Below are 25,008 nucleotides of genomic sequence, written 5' to 3'. Positions count from 1 at the left end.
GGGGATGTTGAATGACAGATATCATTCTAGACTCATCAATACTATATTAGTTTTCCAGGGATGCTTTAAGAGTACCATATACTGGCTGGCTTAAGCAAGAGGAATTTGCTATCTCAGTTTTGGAGGCTACAGTACTAATCCAAGGTACCAGCAGGCCATACTTTTTCCAAAGTCTGCAGTGTTCTGGTGGTGGCTTGGTGGTAATAAATCTTTGCCTCAATTACATGGTGATCTGCTTACTTATGCCTCCTCCTATTCTTTCTACTACTACTGTGTGGTAGTGTTAAGATCAAGAAGATGAAGATGATCACTTGCAGTATCTGTTATAACTAACTCCAATAACACAGAACTCTCTCTTTCCTATATAACATTTTCATTCTTGGATATCTCAGATTTATTATTGTTTCGGGTTTTTTCACACTTTTTAAATTAAAGCTTCTAGATCACAGAGAATGTAACATTAAAAAACATTTTAAAAAACAAAAAACCTAAGAGGTTCCCACATACCCCACTCCCCAACCCCCCACTCCATCATTTTTGTAAATTGTATTTTTGAAGATATATACATCACAAAAAAAAGTTAAATTAAAAAATATGAGGTTCCTGTATACCCCCGACCTCCCCAACCCATTCCTCCCACACCAACAACCTCCTCCATCATTGTGGCACACTCTTCACACGGTGAACACATTTTGGAGCACTACAGCACTGCATACATAATAGTTTACCCTGTGGTTCACACTCTCCCCTAGTACATTCAGTTGGTTATGGCAGGATATATAAAGTCCTGCAGCTGATCCTGCAATATCATTTAGGACAATTCAAGGTCCCAAAATTACCCCACATCACATCTCCTCTTCCCTCTTCCTGCCCTCAGCAGCCACTGTGGCCACTTTCTCTACCTCAGAGCTACAACTTCTATTACTAGTCACAACAGTTTTATACTAGAATATCAGTGTGTCCACTCTAATCCATATTTTATTCCTCCATTCTGTGGACCCTGGGATGGTGATGTCCACTCCATCTCTAGATCAAGAGGGGGCTTAGATTCCACATAGATGATGGATGCAATTCTCCTGCTTGCAGTTGTTGGCACTCTTGATTCCCCGTGTGGTGGTTGACCATCTTCACCTCCCTGTTAGATGTGGATAAGTCCAATGAGCCACAGAGTAGGAGTCACAACTCTGCTGAGGTTCAGGGCCCAGCTGGCACATGGACAGTCCAGAGAGTCAAGTCCCCTGAGTATGCACCATCCCTAGTGCCAACCACAGGTTCAGCAATAGTGAGAGAAGAGGCATGTGTATGAAGATCACATCTGAGTCCAGCTCCATCACAATTAGGAGCACAAATTCCAAAGTAGGACCCTCTGACATGGCACAGAACTCCAAATCCATCTGCCATGACCATATACCCTGTGGATCTCCATAGCCTTCAGGGGAACCAGCACCTAGGGCTGTATCTACTTTGTCTCTCTCTGGGGTCCTGCTGAAGTGTGCATATGCATGACCCTTCTGATGACCTCCTAACTTTTTGGAAGACTCAGCCATATAAACTCATTTGTCTTTGCCATTTCCCCTTTTATTCAAAGTCAAAAAGCAGTTTTTAACACATGATCCAACATGGAGGCTGAGATATTCTGCTGGTCTGATTGACCCTTTTATTCAAGGTCTCTTTCTAGTTGCATCACCAGTTAGTGATTGGTAGTAATCTCAGGGAACTTTCAATAATTTTCTTCCTATATAGACTGATGCGCAAAGGATTGAAGCCTTAGTGATCCAATGTGGTTAAAAACAATCTCTGCCCATTTATTAGCTGACAGTGAATCTACACAGAAACAGGTACAACCAACAGGCCAGCAAGAATCATGTAATATAGGCTATATAAAATATATTACAAATTTGTGAGTTTATGCATATATACATGCACACATATATCAAGAAGAGACATATATTGCTGTATAGTACAGAGGAGAGAGAAGTCATATAGTCCAAGCAAGACCAAAATAAAAACATTAATTAAAAAATTAGCAACAGCAGCCATAGTAAGCACCATAACAATTAAAAATAAGAATCCAAACATGGTAAAATATTTTAAGTCATCCAGAATGATCAGTTTTCAGAAAATGAAAAGTGTTTCATACACAGGGGGAAATGCAGTGAAGAGGATTGGTTCATAACTATCTCCAGAAGTCTTTTAAATGAAGATATCAAATGGTTATTATAAATACACTCCAAGAACTAAAGAAGATATTCAATGAATGAAAAGAAAGTATGGCTACAATGAAAAAAAAAAAAAGGAATTTCTAAGAGGGAGATAAAAATTATTTTAAAAAGGGAAATTTTAGTGTTGGTGAAACAACTCATGAAAAATTCTGTAGAGGAATGCCACAGATAATTCAAGATGGCAAAAGTATGAATCTTGAACTTATATAATCCCTTCTTCAGAACCCAACTAAAACTTACTGACGGAAAATTATAAATTGTCAGTCATCTGTGAGAAACATCAAATAAACCAACTTCCATGTAATAGGACTCCTAGAAGGAGAGAAGAGAAAGGGGAAGAAAAATATTTGAAAAAATAAAGACCAACAATGACCTAGATTTAATGATAAACAATATTCATACCTAGGAAGTTAAAAACAAACCCTGCTACAATATATACAAAGAGATCCACATATCATAGGGAAACAATGAAAAATACAAGGACCCCTACAGGGAACCAATGTCTAGAAGAGAGACATTAACTCTAAGTTTCAGGACCCTCAGCTCAGCCTATATCAAACTAACAACGGCTCATTTGAAAAGCAGGAATTAAAAATATTCTGTAACGCATTTCACTTGTGGCTGCAGCCAGATGATCACAGCAAGGAAGAAATTATTTCTCAATTGCTCCCGGATGGACACTGCAAAAACTGGCCCACTTTGAGAGGGAACTGGCATTCATGTAGAAGAATCCTGGAGAAACTCATGGAAGATTTGACCAATGATTGCACGAGGCCACCTGATTTTGTTCATGTCCTCATGCAGGGACAGGAAGCCCACTTCTCAGAGAATATGACCTTAAGGGAGGTATTCATCTCATGGAAAAACATGTCAGCAGGAACCCCAAGAGGAGTGAGCATGAGGACACCCTTCCATGGCCCCAAAAACATTCCTTCAAACAGGACAAGCAGAGGAATATCAACAGTTCTGTGATATTCCAATGAAGTAAATAATGGTATTACTAATTGAGTCAATCAATTACCTACCCTGGTTATTATTCAGGAAGATAATAGCCCTAAGCCTGAAGAGGGGTGTGGAACTTGGGAGAACCTGCATAACTCCAGAAGAGCAGAGCTTGGTTCCTCCATATCCCAGAAAGGATCCCTAGGAGGACCATCTTCTCAAGATGTCCCTATGGAGGTGGAACCACAGTTTCTTCCCAGGATAGATCTAGCCAGCTCTAAGCCTGTCCCTACCAACCAAAACAATTATAGAATATCCAGACATGGAATAAATCAAGAAAAGTGTCCATAGTCCCCCAAAATCATACAAGTGTGAGAACTGCCCCAGGATCTTTAGGTACCAGCTCAGCTAGACATCTACCAGAGAAGACACAGAAATGTGAGACCATTTGTTTGTGCCATGTGTCAGAAAGTTTTCTTCCAGACATCAGACGTCAATGTGCATCAGAAGATTCACAAAGTGGAGAAGCCCTTCAAGTGCAGCACATGTGAAAAGTTCTTCAGTCAACAAACTTGTGAGCTCATGAAAGTACTGGAGAAGCTACTGCCAGTCTTCTACATATCTCTGCCATGTGAGGGCCCACGAGAAAATTAATCTCAAAACAGATTCCGCCACATCAAAAGCCTATCCTGCTACTGTCCCCACATAAGATATATTTTTTAATTATCCAGTATGCCTAATCATTCCTGCAAAATATTAATTATTTTAGTAGGTAGATCGTTTAAATATTGGTTACTTGTGTAGAATTATTCTGTCTTCTCCCTTCCTTTATTAATATTACTCAAAATTTAATTCAGAAGAAAAAGAAAATCAAAATCAAGTACAATGAGAAAATCGTGAAAGCAACAAGAGAAAAATAATGCATTACATAAAGTGGAGTATCAATAAAATTAATGGACATTGGTCACAAAGCAGTGGAATGACACTGTCAAAGCACTGCAAGAAAAACATTCAAGCATGAATTCTATATCTAGCAAAATGAAAGTCAAATAAAAGACAATCCAAGATAGACGAATACCAAATATTTAAGTTGTTGGCTTAAATAACAAGAATTATTGACTCACAATTTCAGAAACTAGCCATTTAAAATGAAAATGTCAGCAAGGCTGTGCTTTCTCAAGTCAGTCATTCTGGTGATAGCAGAGCTTTATCACATGATGATGTCTTATATCTATTCCTCTGACTTTCCCCTGCTGGTGTTTGCCAAATTAATTCTGCTTATAAAGTATCCAGTAATAAGATTCTATTTACCAGTAGGTTCATACCCAAATTAATTGAGGTTAAGAAGAACTTGGCATTTCTGAGGACAAATCATTTCAACTACCATACATGCCTTACAAGAAAACTGAAAGAAGTACACCACACTGAAAAGAACTTACTCCATTTGGGAAGCAATGAAGAGCACAAGAAAATGATAAATATGTGGGTTAATATAAAAGCTTCTATAGGTATAAATTTTCTTATTTTTTAATTTATGAGAAGGAAAATTGTATAAATCATTATTACATGGAGCATTTGTAACATAAAAAAATATATATCATAACAACCTAAAGAAAAGGGAAAAGAACTGAAGGTACATTGGAGAAAAGTGTCTGTATTTCTAGATTGATCTGAAGTAGATTGCATAAAATAAGCTGTATTCCAATCTTTCAATTAGAATCTGAAAGGAATAACTAAACTAAATGTTAAAAGTAAACAAATCAATTTAAATGGTTCACTGAATAATAACTTACACAAAGCAGAACAAACAAGAGAGGAGACATAGAAAATAAATTACTAATATAGATTTATAATTCCAGAAATGCCAACAACCCATTGAATGTGAACTGCCTAAACAGCCCAATCAAAGTTAGAGATCATCATACTGGATGAATTTACAAGATCCAACTATGTATTGTCTACAAGAGACCCACATTAGATTAAAGACACAAAGAGAGTGAAAATAAAATGATGGGCAAAGACATATCATTCAAGCAGAAACCAATAGAGAACTGGAGTAATTATATTAGTATTAGACAAAACAGACTTTACAAGAAATATTACTAGAGACAATGATGGATATTTAATAACAAAAGAATCAATACAGGAAGAAAATATAGCTTTAAATATATGCACACTTAATACCTATGCCTCAAAATACCTAAAATAAAACCCTGACACTTACCTCAGAGATAGGAGCTCTGTGAAGAAGGATGGGGCAAGGTAACTGTCTCATGATCTTCCCCAGGTCAGTTCCTCATACTTTATACAGCCAAGTTCATAACATTCAGCCTGATTTTTTTAAGTATATCTTTTCTAATTTGGCTTATGTAGATAATTTTCTCCCTCTGAATGTCCAACCTACACTAGTTTTAGTATATACAGTTGATGTACAGTGTTTTTGCACTAAAAAACAAAGGAGTAAATGAATGAATGGATGGTATCCCACACTGAGATGGAGAAGCAAGGGAGCATAGCATATTCTAGGAACTAAGTTGTTCCAAATGCCTTCAGTAGCATTTTCTAAACTGAACTCCTAAGGATGTTAATGGGTTTTCAATGAAAAACAGGGGTTCAGTACTCAAAATCTACATTCTGTTCTTTTCATGGATATTCTTGGTGCCCATTACTGTGTTTAAACCAATTTCCCCACTTTCACAAATTAAAATTATTTGTTCAGAATTTTATTAATAACTTGTGACTATCTCCTCAGAACCCTTTTTAGAATATCTTGACCTCTAGTGTAACATAACTCTGATGAGATCATAGGGGTGAGCCTGGAGAGATGAACTGTGGTCAGACCATGAGATTTTTGGTAAGAAATGTTGAGGAATTTGGACTTTACTGTGGAGATCACATAAACAAGTGAAAGATTTTTTATAAGGTTGTTATATTTTTAACAGCATCAACATAGAGAATGAATTGGAGAAAGTCCCATCAAGAGGCAGAGCAACTAGTAGAAAACTTGTGATAAAGAGCCAGTCTACAAGTAATGAAGACTTAGGCTAAGTCTATGGCAAGAAAAACAGGGTAGAGGGAAATTAAGAAAATATATTTAGGGAGTAGAGTTGACATATCATCACGAAGTGCATTAATGAGTTGACATATCATCACGAAGTGCATTAATGAATGAGAGAGCAGGACATGTCAAGGAAATCTTCCATCTTCTGGCTTAGAGCATTAGTGGTGACTGCACCCAGACAGGGAAGGGGGGAAGAACATTGAATGAAGAGCTTTAGTTTGAGATGTCCATGAGAGTTCAACTGGAAATTCAGATGTGAGGCTGAGGAGACAGTTCTCATTAGATGTGAAGAGCTGGGTTCAATTGTATTTTGATTCCGATGAATCCATAATCTGGAAGTGATCACTCCAAATTGTATTAGAGTGAGGGGGTATATGGGCAGGAGTTTGAAACTTTGGGCATCAACAGGAAAGGGATAAATGGTGGAAGACTACACTGAGAAGGAAGAAACCAAGGGGTAGGAAGGAAGTTGAAAAGGATGATATGGGTAAGCCAAGGTGGGAGTAGGGAAAAATATAATCAAACCTATAAGGAGAAATCAGGAAGAAATGATCAAGAAGATAAAGAAAGGAATGTGCCCTTTACAGTTGAGAACTTGAATGTAAATGGTCCTTAGAAGAACAGTTTCAGTGGAGTAGTTGGCTGAAATATGACAAAATCACAGTTAGTTGAATTGGAAATGAGTGAGTAGTGTCAAGTAATGACCTAACAAAGCAGATGGAGTTCAATGCCATGTCAGTTGGCCCTTCTTTGGAGTTTGTGTTTCTGTGTGATGGAGCTGGACTCAAATGTGATCTTTTTTCACAAGCCTCTCCTGTTACGTTTACCAGAACTGTAGTTGGTGCTGGGGTTTAATATATACCCAGAGGATCTGAATCTCTGCACTGACCATATAGCCAGGCCCTGAGCCTCAACAGACTTCAGCTCCTACACTCTGGTTTATTGGGCTTAGCCCATTCAGCCAACATGGAGTTGAAGAAAGTCAATCACCACACCATGAAGCCAAGAGTGGCTACAAATGAAAGCAGGAGGATTGCATCCAGCATCCAGGTGGAATCTAAGCTCCCTCTTGATATAGATGTGGAGTGGACACAACCAATCCAAGGTCAACAGGATGGAGGAATAGACTATGGATTAGAGTAGACTGATATTCTAATCATGAACTCTTGTGATTAGTAATCAAAGGAAGTGTGGCATTGGTGTGGAGAAAGTGGCCATGGTGGCTGCTGGGCGTGGGGAATGGGAGGAAGAGATGTGATGTGGAGGCATTTTCGGGACTTGGAGTTGTCCTGGATGGTGCTGCAGGGACAATTACCAGATATTGTGTGTCCTTCCATGGCCCACTGGAAGGAACGTGGGAGAGTGTGGGCTATGATGTGGACCACTGACCATGAGGTGCAGTGGTGCTCAGAGATGTATTCACCAAATGCAATGATGTCTCATGATGATGGAGGAGATTGTTGCTGTGGGGGAAGGAGTGGGGTGAGAGGGGTGGGGAGTATATAGGGACCTCATATTTTCTGAATGTAATAAAGAAATAAATTAATTTGTTAAAAAAAGTAATGACCTAAGAATCATCTAAGAATCTTAGCTCTGAGAGGAGACTGAGGGAGCAGTACTTAAAAATAGTGAAGGCCTTCAGCAAAGCTGATATCTTAGTTTTGGATGAGATATAAAGAGAGGGGAGAGCATGTTTATGTGCCAAGGGAAAGCCAGAGAAAGGGAGGAGAGACATCTGAAGGGATTGAGCAAGGTTGTTGGGGCAAGATGAGAAGAAGTATAGCCAAGGCCACCTGAAATAGACCTATTAATATTTTCTTATTCAAGTATATTGCTCATCAATTGGCATATTTTCCTAGAGCCCAATATTTAGGGTAGATTCAATAAGTTAGGCAGAAATATCTCGGCACACATTTGAGTATTCCTTATCATAATAGGTTAGAACAAATAAGGGTTAATTTGCTCAGAAACATGCCATGTCTTCCTGTTGCTTCTACTTTGCTCCCACCACTCTCCGTACAGATTCCAAAGACCCATGTGATCTGCTTTCTTCTCAGCTCTCTATTGCATTCCCAACCAATTTTCCCCACTCCCTCTTCTGTTCCTTGAACTGGGGAACTTCTTTCCCCATTTAAAGCATTTGCCCTTCCTGTGACTTCTGTCAGGAAAGCTCTTTCCTTAGTACTTTGAATGTCTGCCTCCTTCAAATTCTTCATAACTAATTTTGAAGCTCACTTCATCTCTTTACATGAAAGGATATCTCTGTAACCACCTACTTTATTAGTGATCACAGTAGTCTTTTTTAATTTATTTTTTCTTTAGTGTGATTATGTTTTAACTTTATATTTAGAGATGTTTAGATTCATATTTACAGAAAAATTACAAAATATAGGGAATTCCAATACAACATCCTGGCACCCACACATGGTTACCACTACTACTGACATTGCAGATTAGTGTGGTCCATTTGTTAAAACTGATGAACCAATAGTGAAGCATTGCTATTAATCAAAGTCTATAGATGATAATTCTCTTTTTAATTCCTTCAAATCAGTGCATGAAACACTTGCTATCTTTACTGGCATTTAATTAGGCCCGCTGTGAATAAAGCACTATCAAGGTGACAGTGATTTACCATAATGCCAGTTTTTCAGTGTTTAATGCACAACATTCCAAATTGTGAAATCAGTAAGATCAAACATGTCAAGATTTATTGTCCTCTTCCCTCTGAGTGTTTATTGTCCTCTTCCCTCTGAGTGTATACTCAACACTGAAACAGTAGAGTCACTGCTCTTCTAACCAACTCTGGCCTGAGTAGTAGGCCTGTCTGGGAGATTGGCTATGATTGAATCTTTCCCCCTCCTCTTTTGGTCATTTGTGCTAATAAACTGTTCATTTACTAGAAGATTTCTTGTGCCTGAGTCTATGTTTCCAAGATGCACTACAGATCAACTTGTTCCACTGATTTAGGGAGCTGCAAGCAGAGTACCTTGCAAATTATGGAATGGAATTGGTTGACTTTTTGACAATTATTTTAAACTTTCTTTCATATCTTTTGTATGGTGGTATCTTCAGCAATACAGGACTGAAGCATTTGTGTAGTAAACTGTCTACAGCTGATCACTGATCACAGTTTTTGATTACTGAATTCAGATCACTGAGTAATGGCTCTGGGGGAAGTTATTACTTCAACCTGCTCTGCACAAAGTTGGTGGCAGCCAATGTTTCAACCTTGTCTACAATCCTGGGTAGAGGAAAAGCCCCACATTTCAGGTACCTATGACATGATGTCTACATCCTCTTGAGGAAGAGTTCAATATATGGGACTTTAAGAATCCCCCATGAATACCAGGGAGCTGTCAAACTGGTTTAATCCTGAGATCAATGAGGTTGGGGCTACCAGTAACTGGCTCATGGTTTCTTATATCTCTTTTCATTCTGGAACCAGGATTACAATCTGGTCCCCAAGAATAACACTGTGGTATGAGGCCATTCATTGTTCAGGAGATTATGAGAATTGAAGGTGGAGACCTGGAGGTGAAATCAAAATTATGAGACATTAGAAAGATAACAGAGTAGGGAGTTCCAGTACTCAATCCTTCCACAACAACTATAAAACAGGCAGGGAACAGCTGAAACACCTATTTCAAATGTCCAAGTCCAGTATAACACTGTACAACATCCATGAAGAACAGGAGGAAGAGGCCAATAAACTATCATTTAAAAAACTGTAATTACAGTCTCTGAGCGGTAGCTACTGGTGCCCATCATACAATCTCACAAAAGGCCACACCCATGGGGTACAGACCCAGGCCAGCTGCCACTGGCAGAAAAGTATTTAAAAATCCTCTTCCCCAAGAACAGGAGAGGCACAGCTGATCACTGATCACAGCTTTTGATTACTGAGTTCAGATCAATGGGTAATGGCTCTGGAGGAAGTTATTGTTTCAACCTGCTCTGCACAAAGGTGGTGGCATCTACCAACCTTTCCTGGAAAGAGGCAGAGGCAGTTGTGATTTAAAGAAGCAGTAGTTTCCCAGGGTTGTCAGGGAGAGTAAGCTGAAGTGCTGCATTTGCTTGCCAGGCTAGAAAAGTTCAGCATTAGGAAGGCATTCAAGTTTTGCTGTTCTTACTGTCCTCTTCCACAGGACACACTGGAGGAAGTCTGCAACCCTTCATTACTCCCTGGCTCTGTTATGGCTAGGAAACAATTCATCCCTGGGGTGACCTTCCTACCAGAATTTGCACTCTACACAAAAGCAGCATGAGACAATGAAATGAGTATAAAAACTATAGAAGTGGACAGTCTGAGACAAAGGCCTGCAGCTTCAAATACTCAGGAGAGGGCAATCTATATACCAGGAAAAGAGCAGAAAACCAAACTCCTGTAAACAGTGAAACTCCAAAACAACTAACAAAGCCACAGGACAAGACAGAGGCCCAGAAGGACAAGGAAAACCCTGTACAGTGCATTTGCCTTGACAAGCCTTCCTGATAAGAGGGCTGAAGCCCAAGAAAATCTTTGTCTTCTCACCAGCTGTTTACAAATTTTTAAAAATCCATCCCAGGCATAAATCCAAGAATTGACATTTAAAATATTAACTCATAGAATGTGCAAGAAAAAAAAAAAAAGAACTGAGAAACAGGAAATAATGGTCCATCCAAAGGAAGCATTTAAAAATAAACTCTAAAGAGCGTGAATGAAAGTCCAGGTAAAGAACTAAAGTATATGAGAAAAACAATAAGTGATCCATATAAAAGTTTAAGTAAAGAGAAAAACGTAAGCAATTTAAGTAAAAGTAAGGAAACAATAGTACTGGAGTTAAAGATCACAATAACTGGTATGAGAAATTTTCAGGAGGGTTTCAAGAGTAGATGGGAGCTGGCAGTGATCTTGAATAAAAACATTTGAAGTGAGTTAGGCTGAGGAGGACAAAGAGAAAAGAAATATTGAAAGTGAAAATAGCCTAAAATGCCTATCGTGTACCAATATATCTGGCTCTGCCAGATGGAGAAGATAAAAAGGGCAAGAAGGATATTTAAAAAAATAAGAGAAATTCACAAACTTTTAAGGAGGTGTGAATATGCAAATCTAAGAAGCTCAGTGATCACCAAATGGGATAACCATGAAAAAATATACTCCACCATATATTGATTACACTATCAAATGCAAAGGACAGTGAGAGTTCTGAGAGTTGCAACAGAAAAGTAACATTTTACATACAAGGGAGTCCCAATTAGATTGAGAAGTGATTGATTTCTCACCAGAACTCAATGGAGGCAAGAGGGCAGAGGATTGAAATACTAAAAGTTCTGAAGAAAAACAAATGCCAGACAAAAATTTATATACTGAGTTGCTCTTTAAAAAATGAGGGAAAGGGAAGCAGATGTGGCTCAAGTGACTGAGCTTCCATCTACCAAATGGGAGGACCCAGGTTTGATCCTTGGGGCCTCCTGGTAAAGGCATGCCCATGTGGTGAGCCAGGCCCTTGCAGTGAAACAGGCCCATGTGGCAAGTCACTGACTGTGCAGTGACCTACATGGTGTGTCAGTGCCTGTGTGGCAAGCCAGTGCCTGCATGGTGAGCCAGTGCCCATGTGGCAACCCACGTGGTAAGCCAGTGCCCATGTGATGAGCAAGTGCTCACATAGTGAGCCAGGCAGCAAGATAATGATGCAAAAAAAAAAAAAAAGAGAGATGAAGGGGAGAGTCAAGGCAAGACACAACAGAAACCAGGAACTGGGGTGGAGAAAGTGACAGGGAACCATATCAGAAGTCTCCAGGATCAAATCCCAATGAATCCTAGAGGAGAAAATGAGAAGCAAAAACATAAAAAGAGAAATAGACACAAAAGATCACACAGCAAATGGACACAAACAGCAAAAAGAGCAGGGAGGGAGAAAAATATGAGGGAGAAATTAAGACATTCTCTGTTAAACAAAAGCTGAGAGAATTCATAGTTACTAGACCTGCCTCACAAGCAATGCCAATGGGACTTTTTCATACCGAAATTGAAATAAACTAGATAGTACTTCAAAACAGCCTAAAGAAACAATGGTCTGCAGTACAGGTAACCATTTGGGTCATTGTAAATGCCAGCATTATTGTATTATATTGTTTGGTATGTAACTCCACATCTTGCTTCCTACAAATGCCTAAATGCAAATGTAAAAACGGTAGTGATAAATAAAGCCTTTCATACATTCAACACACAAATATATAAGTGATAAGTAAAAAATAGTGGAGGTTCAGAGGCTTATAGTATACATGCAAGCTACTGAAGTAGTATGGATGACTACAGGAACTACTGAATAGATTTAAAACAGTGTTTATTCACTATGTGACTTTTTGGAATGTTTAAAGGTTAAATGTATGGGTGAAGTCTCTTTCATACCCAAAACTATTATACTGCGAGTTTTTACATTTAAAGTAAGAATATTGACTGACGGCTTTCTCAAATTTTTGGCATTCATAGGGATTCTCTCCAGTTTGATTAATCCCCTCTTGTCCAAGGCTAGAATAATTGTTTTCTCATACATATATTACGATTTCTGTCCAGCATGAATCCTCTCATGTTTCCTGAGGGCAGAACTAAATGTGAAAGTTTTCCCACATAGACAACATTCATAGGGTTTCTCTCCAGTGTGAATTCTCACATGTTGTTGAAGACTACCATACTGACTGAAGGCTTTCCCACAAAAATGACATTCATGGGGTTTCTCTCCAGTGTGAGTTCTCACATGTTGTTGAAGATTACCATATCGACTGAAGGCTTTCCCACAAAGATGACATTCATGGGGTTTCTCTCCAGTGTGATTTCTCACATGTTGTTGAAGAGAGTAATGTTGACTGAAAGCTTTCCCACATAGATGACATTCATGGGGTTTCTCTCCAGTGTGAGTTCTCTCATGTCGTTTTAGGTTAGATAGTTGAATGAAGGCTTTTCCACAAAGATGACATTCATGAGGTTTCTCTCCAGTGTGAGTTCTCACATGTTGCTGAAGATTACCATATAGACTGAAGGCTTTCCCACAAAGATGACATTCATGGGGTTTCTCTCCAGTGTGAGTTCTCACGTGTTGTTGAAGATTAAAATATTGACTGAAGGCTTTCCCACAAAGATGACATTCATGGGGTTTCTCTCCAGTGTGAGTTCTCTCATGTTGTTGAAGGGAGTAATGTTGACTGAAAGCTTTCCCACATAGATGACATTCGTGGGGTTTCTCTCCAGTGTGAGTCCTTTCATGTTGTTTTAAGTTAGACATTTTAATGAAGGCTTTCCCACAAAGATGACATTCATGAGGTTTCTCTCCAGTGTGAGTTCTTACATGTTGTTGAAGATTACCATGTAGACTGAAGGCTTTCCCACAAAGATGACATTCATGGGGTTTCTCTCCAGTGTGAGTTCTCACATGTTGCTGAAGATTAGCATACTGACGGAAGTCTTTCCCACAAACATTACATTCATGGGGTTTCTCTCCAGTGTGAGTTCTCTCATGTTGTTGAAGAGAGAAGTGTTGACTGAAAGCTTTCCCACAAAGATGACATTCATGAGGTTTCTCTCCAGTGTGAGTTCTTTCATGCTGTTTTAGGTTAGATAGTTGAATGAAGGCTTTCCCACAAAGATGACATTCATGGGGTTTCTCCCCAGTGTGAGTTCTCTCATGTTGTTCAAGAGTGTAAAGGCGACTAAAAGCTTTCCCACAAAGATGACATTCATGGGGTTTCTCTCCAGTGTGAGTTCTTTCATGTTGTTTTAGGTTAGACAGTTGAATGAAGGTTTTCCCACAAAGACGACATTCATAAAGTTTCTCTCTAGTGTGAGTTCTCTCATGATATTTAAGGGAAGTATAACGACTATAGGCTTTCCCACACAGATGACATTCATGCAGTTTTCCTCCAGTGTGACATGTCTCATGTTGCTTAAGGGAAGATAAAGTAGTGAAGGCTTTCCCACAGAGATGACATTCATGGGTTTTCCCTCTACTGTGAGTTCTTTCATGTTGCTTGAGGGAAGATGACTGAGTGAAGGCTTTCCCATAAAGATGACATTCTTGCAGTTTTTCTCCAGTGTGACATCTCTCACGCTGTTTAAGGGAAGAGAATATAGTGAAGGCTTTCCCACCTAGAAAGCATTCATGGGTTTTCTCTCCAATGGGAGTTACACTGTATTGCCTGAGGTCAGAACATTGGATACAATTTTTATCACTTTGGTAGCATACATATGATTTGTATGGTGAAGAGGCTTATGTTGTTTAAAATACGAATAGTCACTGAGTACTGCTGGAGGTAGTTTCCTGAAATAGGATTTCTTTGTTATGTGAATCAATGAATATTGGTTCACTATGGATGTGTGAGAGGGATCTTCTTGCAAAGAATTACATTTAAAGGAATTCTTTTGGGTGTGAAAACTATGCTGTGGGTAATTAGATGAAATACTATAAAACTTTTGTCCATTTAGATGAATTTCTGCATTTCCCTATATACGAAACCTAGACTAATCCACTAGCAGTAGTCTCCAATTAAAATATCTGCCATGCTGGTTTCATAGATTTTCTCTATTATAACAATCTAATTGCAGAGGTTTCTGATCAATTTTGAGCTTCATGGTGTTTCAAAGATTACATTCATGAAACCTCCTTATACAATTTGATTTTTATGTGAACTCAGGTTAGAGTCTGTGTTTAGGTTTTTACCAAAAATTCAAACTATCACAAATTTTTGCTGAATTAGCACTTAATCCTAACAATTATAATTTCATGATTTACTGATTTCCTAATTTATTCTATCCTTTGGTATCTATTTGGAACACTGGGGTACACAAAATTGAACTTACCAACGACAAGATTTTAGAAGTGTCTTTCCTACAGGTAGATTGACTGAATATCATTTCTATCATTTCCCATGTTTTAAAGGCACATTTCCTCCCTGTAGTAATTGGAAAAAAGGCAGAATAAATTGTTAGAATAGTATTAGTGGAAGAAAAATTTAGAAAGTTCCAAACATCCCTTTCAGTATGTTTCCCACATTCACAATTAGCTGGGAAAAAATATCAAAGTAATGAATATTTTAGGGATAAGTACTCATAAAGAAGATAATTCTAGGATATTACAGTCAGAAAGGATTTTTGAGACATGGAATGTGAGAAAAAAGTTGGGATGTCAGCAAGGTAAAAAAGTGGAAAAAAATCTTTCAAGAATAGGAACAGGACAAGGATTATTATGTGACAATTACAATAACAAATGAATATCCCTTTCCCAATGCCAATGACACTCAATAAAACTTGAGAAATGCATGGAACAAACACATGTGACTAAAATTTCCCCAATATCTTCAACTACATTTTAGAAATCATAACTCATGTAAAGGAAACTGAAGAAATCATTACACTCTTAAGGAATCCTGAAGTTAAAATATTCAAGCACATACTATATCATGAGACCCCTCTTCTAATGCAGAGGTCTTTAGAGCTCACCTGGATTCTGGTATTGAGGAAAAACTACTCCTTCTCTCGACACCTCCTCCTGACCCAACTGGGAAAGCACATCTCTTTTGCAGACTTGATATCCTATTGGTAAGAAAAAAGTTACTGGACTTTGAGTTACAATAGTAACAGGGCATGATCATGATGTATATCACAAGTTACCAAAGAATAGAGTAAGCACTGAAGGTCAGCAATGCAACAATAACTTGAACTTGGATCACTGACAATATTTCAACAGAAACTGTGACTATTGACATTTTTGCCCATTTCAGTTAGTACCACGGTTTGTTCTTACCCATGTACTAGTAAAAAGAGAGACTGCAGAATTGTTTATATTGTAAATGGTGAGAAATGTTTTCAAAGTGATCAAATATGTTCAAAAATAAGCCAATTGACATGAATTACAAAAAGATAATCTAAATTCTATATGGAAAAGGATATATGCAATATTTCTATTACTGTGTTCTGAAGCCTCAGCATAGCGCTAGGAGAATACTTATTTCAGCACAGCCCTGAGTGTTGGAAATTGAAATTTAAGAAATACATTAAATTGTGGTCAGGAAGATTAAATTCTATTGGGGTGAACCAGATGTAAATAAAAAATTAAGTAACAAATTCATTTAGAGATTTTTAGCACAATATAAATGTATTAAAATTAAAAATATATAATGTAAGAGAAATTTATACAATTTGGAGAAGCTGGTTTAGATATCTGAATTAAAAAATGGAAGATGATTTATGATAAATATATAGGTAGGATAGATGTTAGATAGAAAAAAGATAGGTGGGTGGAGCCACGGCACCGGCGCTGTGGCGGCAATTCCTGGCGGCTATGCGGTACTGGGGAATTCATAAGCCCTGAGCGGGCTATTGGGGGGCTAAGAGGGCACGAGGCCTTTGCAGACTGATTTGGGGAGACAAACAGGAGTTTTATTGTGAGGCGGGAAAGTTTTGATTGTGGACACAAATAATAGTGCTTCCGGCTAGAGCCCTGCCCCCAAGGCCAGCTGTCGATCTGCGTCATTAAATTGGCTGCAGTGTAGAGGCGCCCCCAGGTGACAGTTTCAGGGGCTTACAGGGCGGCAGGTGCCCTGAAGTTGAATTGGTGATACAGCCACAGAAGAGACCCGAGAAGGTGAATGATGGGGTTCTGACACATAGGTCAGAGTTTGCGGATGGGACCTCCCCATAGGCCTGGCACCCAGCTGCGGGGATCCCTGAAGGCTGTGTTGCACTGTGGTGCTCCCACGCTCCCTGTTGACCGGACTTGAGGTTGCCAGGTCTGAGTCCCCTAAACCCTGGTGGCCCACACCCCAGAGACTCTCAAATCTTGAGTCTTCAATATCTCAGACTTTCCATCCCTGAATCCATGATGCCCTGAGGTCCATCTGAGGTCCTTGAATGTCCTAGCCCTCAATGTTTGCATTCTTTTTGGTTTTGTTTTGTTTTTATTTTATCATATTTTTTATTTTTTTAAATGTCCTGATTGCTAACATTGTATTATCTCCTGGTCTTTTCTCCCATCGTATCCGCCAAAGTCTTTTTTTTTTTTTTTTTTTAGTTACTTAGGGGGCTTTTTTGTTGTTGCTGTGGTGGTTGTTCTATAAATTTTTTTCTTTTCCTTACTTTTTCCCCTCCCTTTACCCACCCCCTTTCTCTTTCTTTCTTTCTTCTCTTTTTTTTTTCCCCCTCTCTCAACCCTCATTTTCTTCTTATTTTATTTTATGTTAATTATACAATAGGTGATGCAGGGAACACCTCACATTTGCTGGGTTTCCTCATCCTCCATTGCCTCATTGTGAATTGATTTTGGCTACCTACACTATCCCCTTTCCCCTACATTTTGATATCCTCCATCATCTACTATCTCTCCTATATCCCACCTCCGTATCTTTGATCCACAAAGTGTCTAAATCTTAATTTCTAATACCTTTGTTTTGTTTTCTTTTATCCACTCTTGAAACTATTGCATTTCTTTTCTCTTTCCCTCTCTCACGAAAACACTAGCTTTTTAATTCATAGCATATTCCTCCCATATTCAGTTGACTACCTCATTATAGGTACTATATTTACTGCTATAACTCTACACAACTTACATGAATCTAGTATCCATCCTCCCAGATCTCATATTGTTGTTCTGTTAACATTTATTACCAATACTACTTTACACATTTTCCTTGCTTACACAACTGCCTTTCACTGGCCCTAATACTTTCCTTCAAAGTGAACTCAGCCAACAATAAGAAATTAGAATAAGAAGAACAAAGGGACAAAGAGAAGATATAACACTTACGCAAAAACAACACCTAATTAATCCCCAAGACTAGACAAAGATGCTAAGAAACTGATTGAACCCATTAAGATAAAATGATGTTCAGACAGCAACAAAAATCTACAAACCAAACCAGTAAGCAGGAAAACATGGCTGAATCCAATGAACAAACTAAAAACCAGAAAGGGGAACAGAACGTCGCACAAGGAATTAAAGATCTCAGAACATATATCACAGACAAATTTAATGAAGTAAACGAAGAGGTTAAAAACATGAAGATAACACTTGGAAGGGAAATTGCAGACATACGCAAAAAGATAACAGATATAATGGGAATGAACACCACCGTTCAAGAAATCAAAAATACACACGAACAAATAACAGCAGATTAGAAGAGGCAGAGCAGAGAATTAGTGATGTAGAAGACACTACAACAGAAATCAAACAGACAGTAGAATTGATCGATAAAAAGATAGAAAAAATCCAGCTAGGACTTAGGGACCTGAATGACAATGCAAAACACACAAACATACATATTATAGGCATCCCAGAAGGAGAAGAGAAGGGAAAGGGGTCAGAAGGAGTGCTGAAGGAAATAATGGCTGAAAACTTCCCAAATCTACTGAAAGAGACACATGTACATATCTAAGAAGCACAGGGCACCCCAATCGCCATAAACCCCAACAGGCCCACCCCAAGACATATACTTCTCAAATTATCCAACGCTCGAGACAAAGACAAAATTCTGAAAGCAGCAAGAGAAAAGAAAACCATCACATACAAGGGAAGCTCCATAAGATTAAATGCTGATATCTCATCTGAAACCATGGAGGCAAGAAGGCAGTGATATGATATAGTCAAAGTACTAAAAGAAAAAAATTTCCACCCAGAGTACTCTATCCACCTAAACTAGCATTCAAAAATGATGGAGAGTTCAAAATATTCACAGATAAACAAAAATTGAAAGAGTATGCGAGCAAGAAACTTCCCCTTCAAGAAACTGTAAAGGAAGTTCTGCAGGAAGGAAAAAACAGGACAGGCAGAGTTGAAGGAGAGAGTAAGAGCAACAAAAAAGACAAAGAGAAAAAAAACAATCAAAATATGATTAACATAAATAATTCCTTGAAAGTAATAACACTGAATGTCAACGGATTAAACTCACCTAACAAAAGATTCAGACTGGGACACTGGATAAGGAAATATGACCCATCTAGATGCTGTCTACAACAGACACATTTTCCTCAGAGGTAATCACCGGACATTGTAAATCCTCATAGGGCCCACTGGATGGAATGGAGGAGAGTGGGGGCCATGATGTGGACCATTGTCTATAAGGTGCAGAGGTGCCCAAAGATGTACTTACCAAATCCAATGGATGTGTCATGATGATGGAAACGAGTGTTGTTGGGGGGTGAGAGGGGGGGTGGGGGGGGTGGGGATGAATGGGACCTCACATATATATTTTTAATGTAACATTATTACAAAGTCAATAAAAAAAAAAAATTAATTTAAAAAAAAAAAAAAAAAAAAAAACAGACACATTTTAGACCCAGAGAATCACGGAGGCTGAAAGTGAATGCTTGGAAAACAATCTTACAAGCAAACAATAACCAAAAAAAGGCAGGAGTAGCTATATTAATATCAGACAAAACAGACTTTAAATGCAAAACAATTGTCAGAGACAAAGAAGGATATGACATCTTAGTGAAAGGGACAATCTGTCAAGAAGAAGGAACAATCATAAATATTTATGCTCCTAACAAGGGCACCTCTAAATACGTGAGGCAAACAATGGAAAAACTAAGTGAAAAAATAGATGCATCTACAATTATAGTGGGGGATTTTAATACACCACTAAAAACTCTGAACAGAACATCTCAAAATAGAATCACTAAAGAAACGAAATATTTGAACATTATATTACATGAGCTGGATCTAATAGACATATACAGATCATTACACCCAAACACAGCAGGATATACATTTTTCTCAAGTGCACATGGATCATTCTCCAAGATAGGCCATATGCTAGGCCACAAGGAAAGGCTTAATGAATTCAGAAAATCAAAATCATACAAAATAATATCTCTGACCACACTGGAGTGAAGCTGGATATCAGCAAGGGCCAGAGGCGCAGATTTCACAACAAGATATGGAAATTAAACAGCACACTCTTAGAAAAACATTGGGTCAAAGAGGAAATCTCAAAAGAAATCACCGACTACCTTGAAACAAACAATAATGATAACACAACATAGCAAAATTTATGGGATGCAGCAAAAGCAGTACTGAGAGGCAAATTTATAGCCATAAATTCATACATCAAAAAAGAAGAGCAAAAATTGAAGAACTAACTGCACATTTGGAGGAATTAGAAAAAAAAACAACAAAGTAATCCAACAGGAAGAAGAAGGAAGGAAATAACAAAGATAAGAGCAGAACTAAATGAAATAGAAAATAAGAAAGCACTTGAAAAGATAAACAAAACCAAGACCTGGTCCTTTGAGAAGATCAATAAAATTGACAAACCTTTAGTGAGACTAACAAAGAAAAAAAGACAGAAGACGCAGAAACACAAAATAAGAAATGAGAAAGGAGATATCACCATTGACCCCACAGAAATAAGACTATCATATGAGGATACTTCGAAAAACTATATTCCAACAAAAATGACAATTCAGAGGAAATGGACAAACTCCTAGAAACACATAACCAGCCTATATTGACAAAAGAAGACACTGATGATCTCAACAAACCAATCACAAGTAAAGAGATAGAATCAGTCATTAAAAACCTCCCAACTAAGAAGAGCCCAGGGCCAGATGGCTTCACAGGTGAATTCTACAAAACATTCCGGAAAGAACTGACACCAATCCTGCTGAAACTCTTCCAAAAAATCGAAACAGAAGGAACATTGCCTAACTCCTTCTATGATGCCAACATTACCCTACCAAACCCAAAAAAAGACACCACAAGAAAGGAAAATTACAGGCCAATTTCTCTAATGAACCTAGACACAAAAATACTTAACAAAATACTTGCTAATCGTATTCAACAACACATTAATTATACACCATGACCAAGTGAGATTCATTCCAGGTATGCAAGGATGGTTCAACATAAGAAAATCAATTAATGTAATACACCATATAAACAGATTGAAGGGAAAAAATCACATGATAGTATCTATAGATGCAGAAAAAGCATTTGACAAAATACAGCACCCTTTCTTGATAAAAACACTCCAAAAGATCACAATACAAGGAAATTTTTTGAACATGATAAAGACTATATATGAAAAACCTACAGCTAACATCATTTACAATGGAGAAATCCTAAAATCCTTCCCTCTAAAGTCAGGAACAAGACAAGGATGCCCACTGTGTTCCCTTCTACTTAACATTGTCTTAGAAGTACTTGCTCGAGCACTGAGGCAAGAACCAGATATAAAAGGCATTCAAATTGGAAAGGAAGAAGTCAGAATTTCATTGTTTGCAGATGACATGATCCTACACATAGAAAACCCTGAGAAGTCTAAAACAAGCTTCTAGAACTCATAAATGAGCTTAGTAAAGTCGCAGGTTATAAGATCAATGCACAAAAATCAGTAGCATTTCTGTACACCAATAATGAGCAAGATCAGGAGGAAATCAAGAAACAAACACCATCCACAATAGTAAATTTAAAAATCAAATATTTAGGAATACATTTAATTAAAGATGTAAAAAATCTTATACGCCGAGAACTATACAAGACTGTTCAAGGAAATCAAAGAAGACCTAAATAAATGGAAGAATATTCCCTGTTCATGGACAGGAAGACTAAATATTATTAAGATGTCTATCCTATGAAAAGTGATCTACACATTCAATGCAATCCCAATAAAAATCAATACAGCCTTCTTTAAGGAACTAGAAAAACTAACTATGAAATTTATTTGGAAAGGAAAGAGGCCCCGAATAACCAAAGACATATTGAAAAAGAAAAACGAAATTGGAGGAATCACACTACCTCACTTCAAAATATACTACAAAGCTACAATAGTGAAAACAGCATGGTATTGGCATAAGGAGAGACACACAGACCAATGGAATCGAATTGAAAGTTCTGATATAGAACCTCATATATATAGCCATATAATATTCGATAAAGCCACCAAACCCTCTCAACTGGGAGAGAATGGCCTATTCAACAAATGGTGTCTGGAGAACTGGATAGCCATATGTAGAAGAATGAAAGAGGATTACCATCTTACACCTTATACAAAGATCAACTCAAGATGGATCAAAGACCTAAATATAAGAGCCAAGAACATAAAGACCTTGGACAGCAGTGTAGGGAAACATCTACAAGACCTTGTAATAGGAAATGGCTTCATGAACATCACACTAAAAGCACGAGCAGCAAAAGAACAAATAGATAAATTGGACTTCCTCAAAATTAAAGCCTTCTGCACCTCAAAGGAGTTTGTCAAGAAACTAAAAAGGGAACCTACACAATGGGAGAAAATATTTAGCAATCATATATCCGATAAGAGACTTATAACTTGCATATAAAAAAGAACTCCTATATCTTGAAAATAAAGATAAACAACCCATTTAAAAAATGGGAAAAAGATTTTAAACAGACACTTCTCCAAAGAAGAAATACAAATGGCTAGAAAGCACATGAAAAAATGATCCAAATCTCTAGCTATCAGGGAAATACAAATCAAAAATACAATGAGATACCATATTACTCCCATAGGATTGGCAGCTATGAAAAAAAGAGAATACAAATGCTGGAGAGGATGTGAAGAAAGGGAAACACTCATCCACTACTGGTGGGAATGCAGAAGGATCCAACCCTTCTGGAGGACAGTTTGGCGGTTTCTCAAAAAACTAACCATAGTTTTGCCATATGACCCAGCAATACCACTGCTGGGTATATACCCAGCAGAACTGAAAACAAGGACACAAACCGATATATGCACACCAATGTTCATAGCAGCATTGTTCACTATCGCCAAAAGTTGGAATCAACCCAAATGCCCATCAACAGATGAGTGGATCAATAAAATGTGGTATATACATACAATGGAATACTACTCGGCTTTAAGAACAAATACACTACGAACACACATGATAACATGGATGATTCTTAAGAACCTTATGTTGAGTGAAGCAACCCAGGCATTGAAGGACAAATACTACATGACCTCAATGATATGAAATAAGCAAGCTGCCTCAGAGAGCTAGAGGCTGGAAGATAGGCTTACAGGAAATTGGGGGTTGGAGGAAGGATGTAAGCTGACATCTACATGGGTGAAATCTATGATAACCTGGTGGTAAGTATTTGCACAAGGAAGAGATAAAATGGGGGCATTGGGTTACCTTTGGGTGGGGCTTTGCGGGTTTGAGGGGGGCTAGGGATGGGTGGATGGGTAATATTGCCCAAGAAATTGGGGGGAGGGAGGGGCAACATACGAAAATAGGAGATTGTCAGGTGTTGGTTGAAAGTAAAATGCTGAGAAAACCTTTTCAAAATGTAATTAGGAAAGCTACCTGTTTAAGATACTCAAAGGGGATAATCTGACACAGGACAGACTCCTAGGGAATATCTGAATGCTCATTTTGCCAGAGTGGGTTATACCATTGGGTAGAGACCCATATAATGAGAGTGAAGGTAGACCCACATCCTGGGGAGGACTAATGCCATCAAATAGGGGGAACTGTATCTCTCAAGAGAAAGGGTGGCTCCCAGGGCATTAGGGCAGTTGAGCAAGTGAAGCCCTCAACACTGTTGCAAGTATCTCTGAACATGGCTCCTCAAGAAATGAAGATTGACTGTCACTGTGGGGCCGAAGGGGAGGGGGAAATAGATATTGAAGAGATGGAACCAAAGGAAATGTGAGGGCAAAAGAAGTGTTTCACAAGAGTACACAAGGATGGATATAAAACATGTAATATTACACTAAAAACATATAGGGGACTAATAATGTAAACCATAATGTAAAACATGGGATTACTAAAAAATTTAGAAAACTGTATAGCCTAAAGTATAAACCACAATGTAAACACAAATGTCACCTTGTTTGAAAGCTATTGTCTCAATATCTGTATATCAGTTTCAGTAAACATGATAGGAATAAGTTAAAAGATTATCACTGTGGAAGGGAAAAGGTTTTATAACGGATATGTGGGAGCACTGTATATTGTATAGATGAATTACTATGATCTAAGGCTCTTGTGAAGAGAAGCTCAATAATTAGGGAAAAAAGAAAAAGATAGGATGTAGAATTTATCCAAATCAATATGTATTCTATATCTAACCTTTAAACTCATCGCTATATTCCATTTTACTAGTAAGGGAACCTGACATTATATTGGGCTTCACTTTTCAGGAAGTTTTGGATCACAAAGTAGTTCAACAATGGCAGCAGAGGAATACTGGTATGGGATGTTATTGACAGGGGACATATGGTTCACAGGGAGTTATACAGGATATGTGTCCAGGGTGCATGGAAATGTTTGGATATACTCATAGTGGAAACAATTAAAAACAACAGCGGGGGGGGGGCACTGGGTTGCTGGCCAGGATGGGGCTCTGTCGTGGTCCCTAGGGGAGCAGCAGCAGTCCCCCAGGTGCAACAGTAAGGACCAGGAAGGAATGAGGGTTCATAAGTGAGCCCCTGATACTAATGACTATGCTTGTGAGCCTATACACCTGAAATAAGAACAAGGCCTAGAGCAGCAGGGTGCCTAAGAGTTCCCTCCTGACAGCCTCCGTGTTACTCAAATGTGGCCAGTCTCGAAGCCAAACTCAGCATGTAAATGCAATGCCTTCCCCTCCACCCCCCAGCATGGGACACGACACCCGGGGATGAACCTCCCTGGCACCGAGGGATCACTACCAAGTACCAGCTGATGACGTAACTAGAAAACAACCTTGAATTAAAGGTTCAACGCGGACCAGCAGAATATCCCTGTCTACATATAATAACAGAAGTTAAAAATGCTGTTTGACCTAAAGTAAGGGAGAAATGGAA

At 38.3% G+C, this 25,008-nt stretch overlaps 1 protein-coding gene across 4 annotated transcripts in view; it reads right to left on the bottom strand.

Moving 5' to 3' along the window:
- Window positions 1-9,244: 9,244 nt before the first annotated feature.
- Window positions 9,245-25,008, bottom strand: part of LOC101419421 (zinc finger protein 709-like) — a 41,050-nt gene continuing 25,286 nt past the window's right edge. For all 4 annotated transcript variants that reach the window (XM_058285637.2, XM_058285640.2, XM_058285639.2 and 1 more), the window contains 3 exons: window positions 15,701-15,793; window positions 15,062-15,153; window positions 9,245-14,312 (listed from right to left, as the gene is read on the bottom strand). In XM_058285637.2, the coding sequence (XP_058141620.1) occupies window positions 12,768-14,312; window positions 15,062-15,153; window positions 15,701-15,793 (1,730 nt within the window). In that variant the 3' untranslated portion in view covers window positions 9,245-12,767. The remainder of the gene's footprint in view (window positions 14,313-15,061; window positions 15,154-15,700; window positions 15,794-25,008) is intronic.

Source organism: Dasypus novemcinctus, chromosome 23, assembly GCF_030445035.2.
Source record: "Dasypus novemcinctus isolate mDasNov1 chromosome 23, mDasNov1.1.hap2, whole genome shotgun sequence".
Lineage (NCBI taxonomy): Eukaryota > Metazoa > Chordata > Mammalia > Cingulata > Dasypodidae > Dasypus > Dasypus novemcinctus.
The sequence above is the reverse complement of the archived record's forward strand: the minus strand, read 5'-3'. Positions and strand labels throughout refer to the sequence as shown.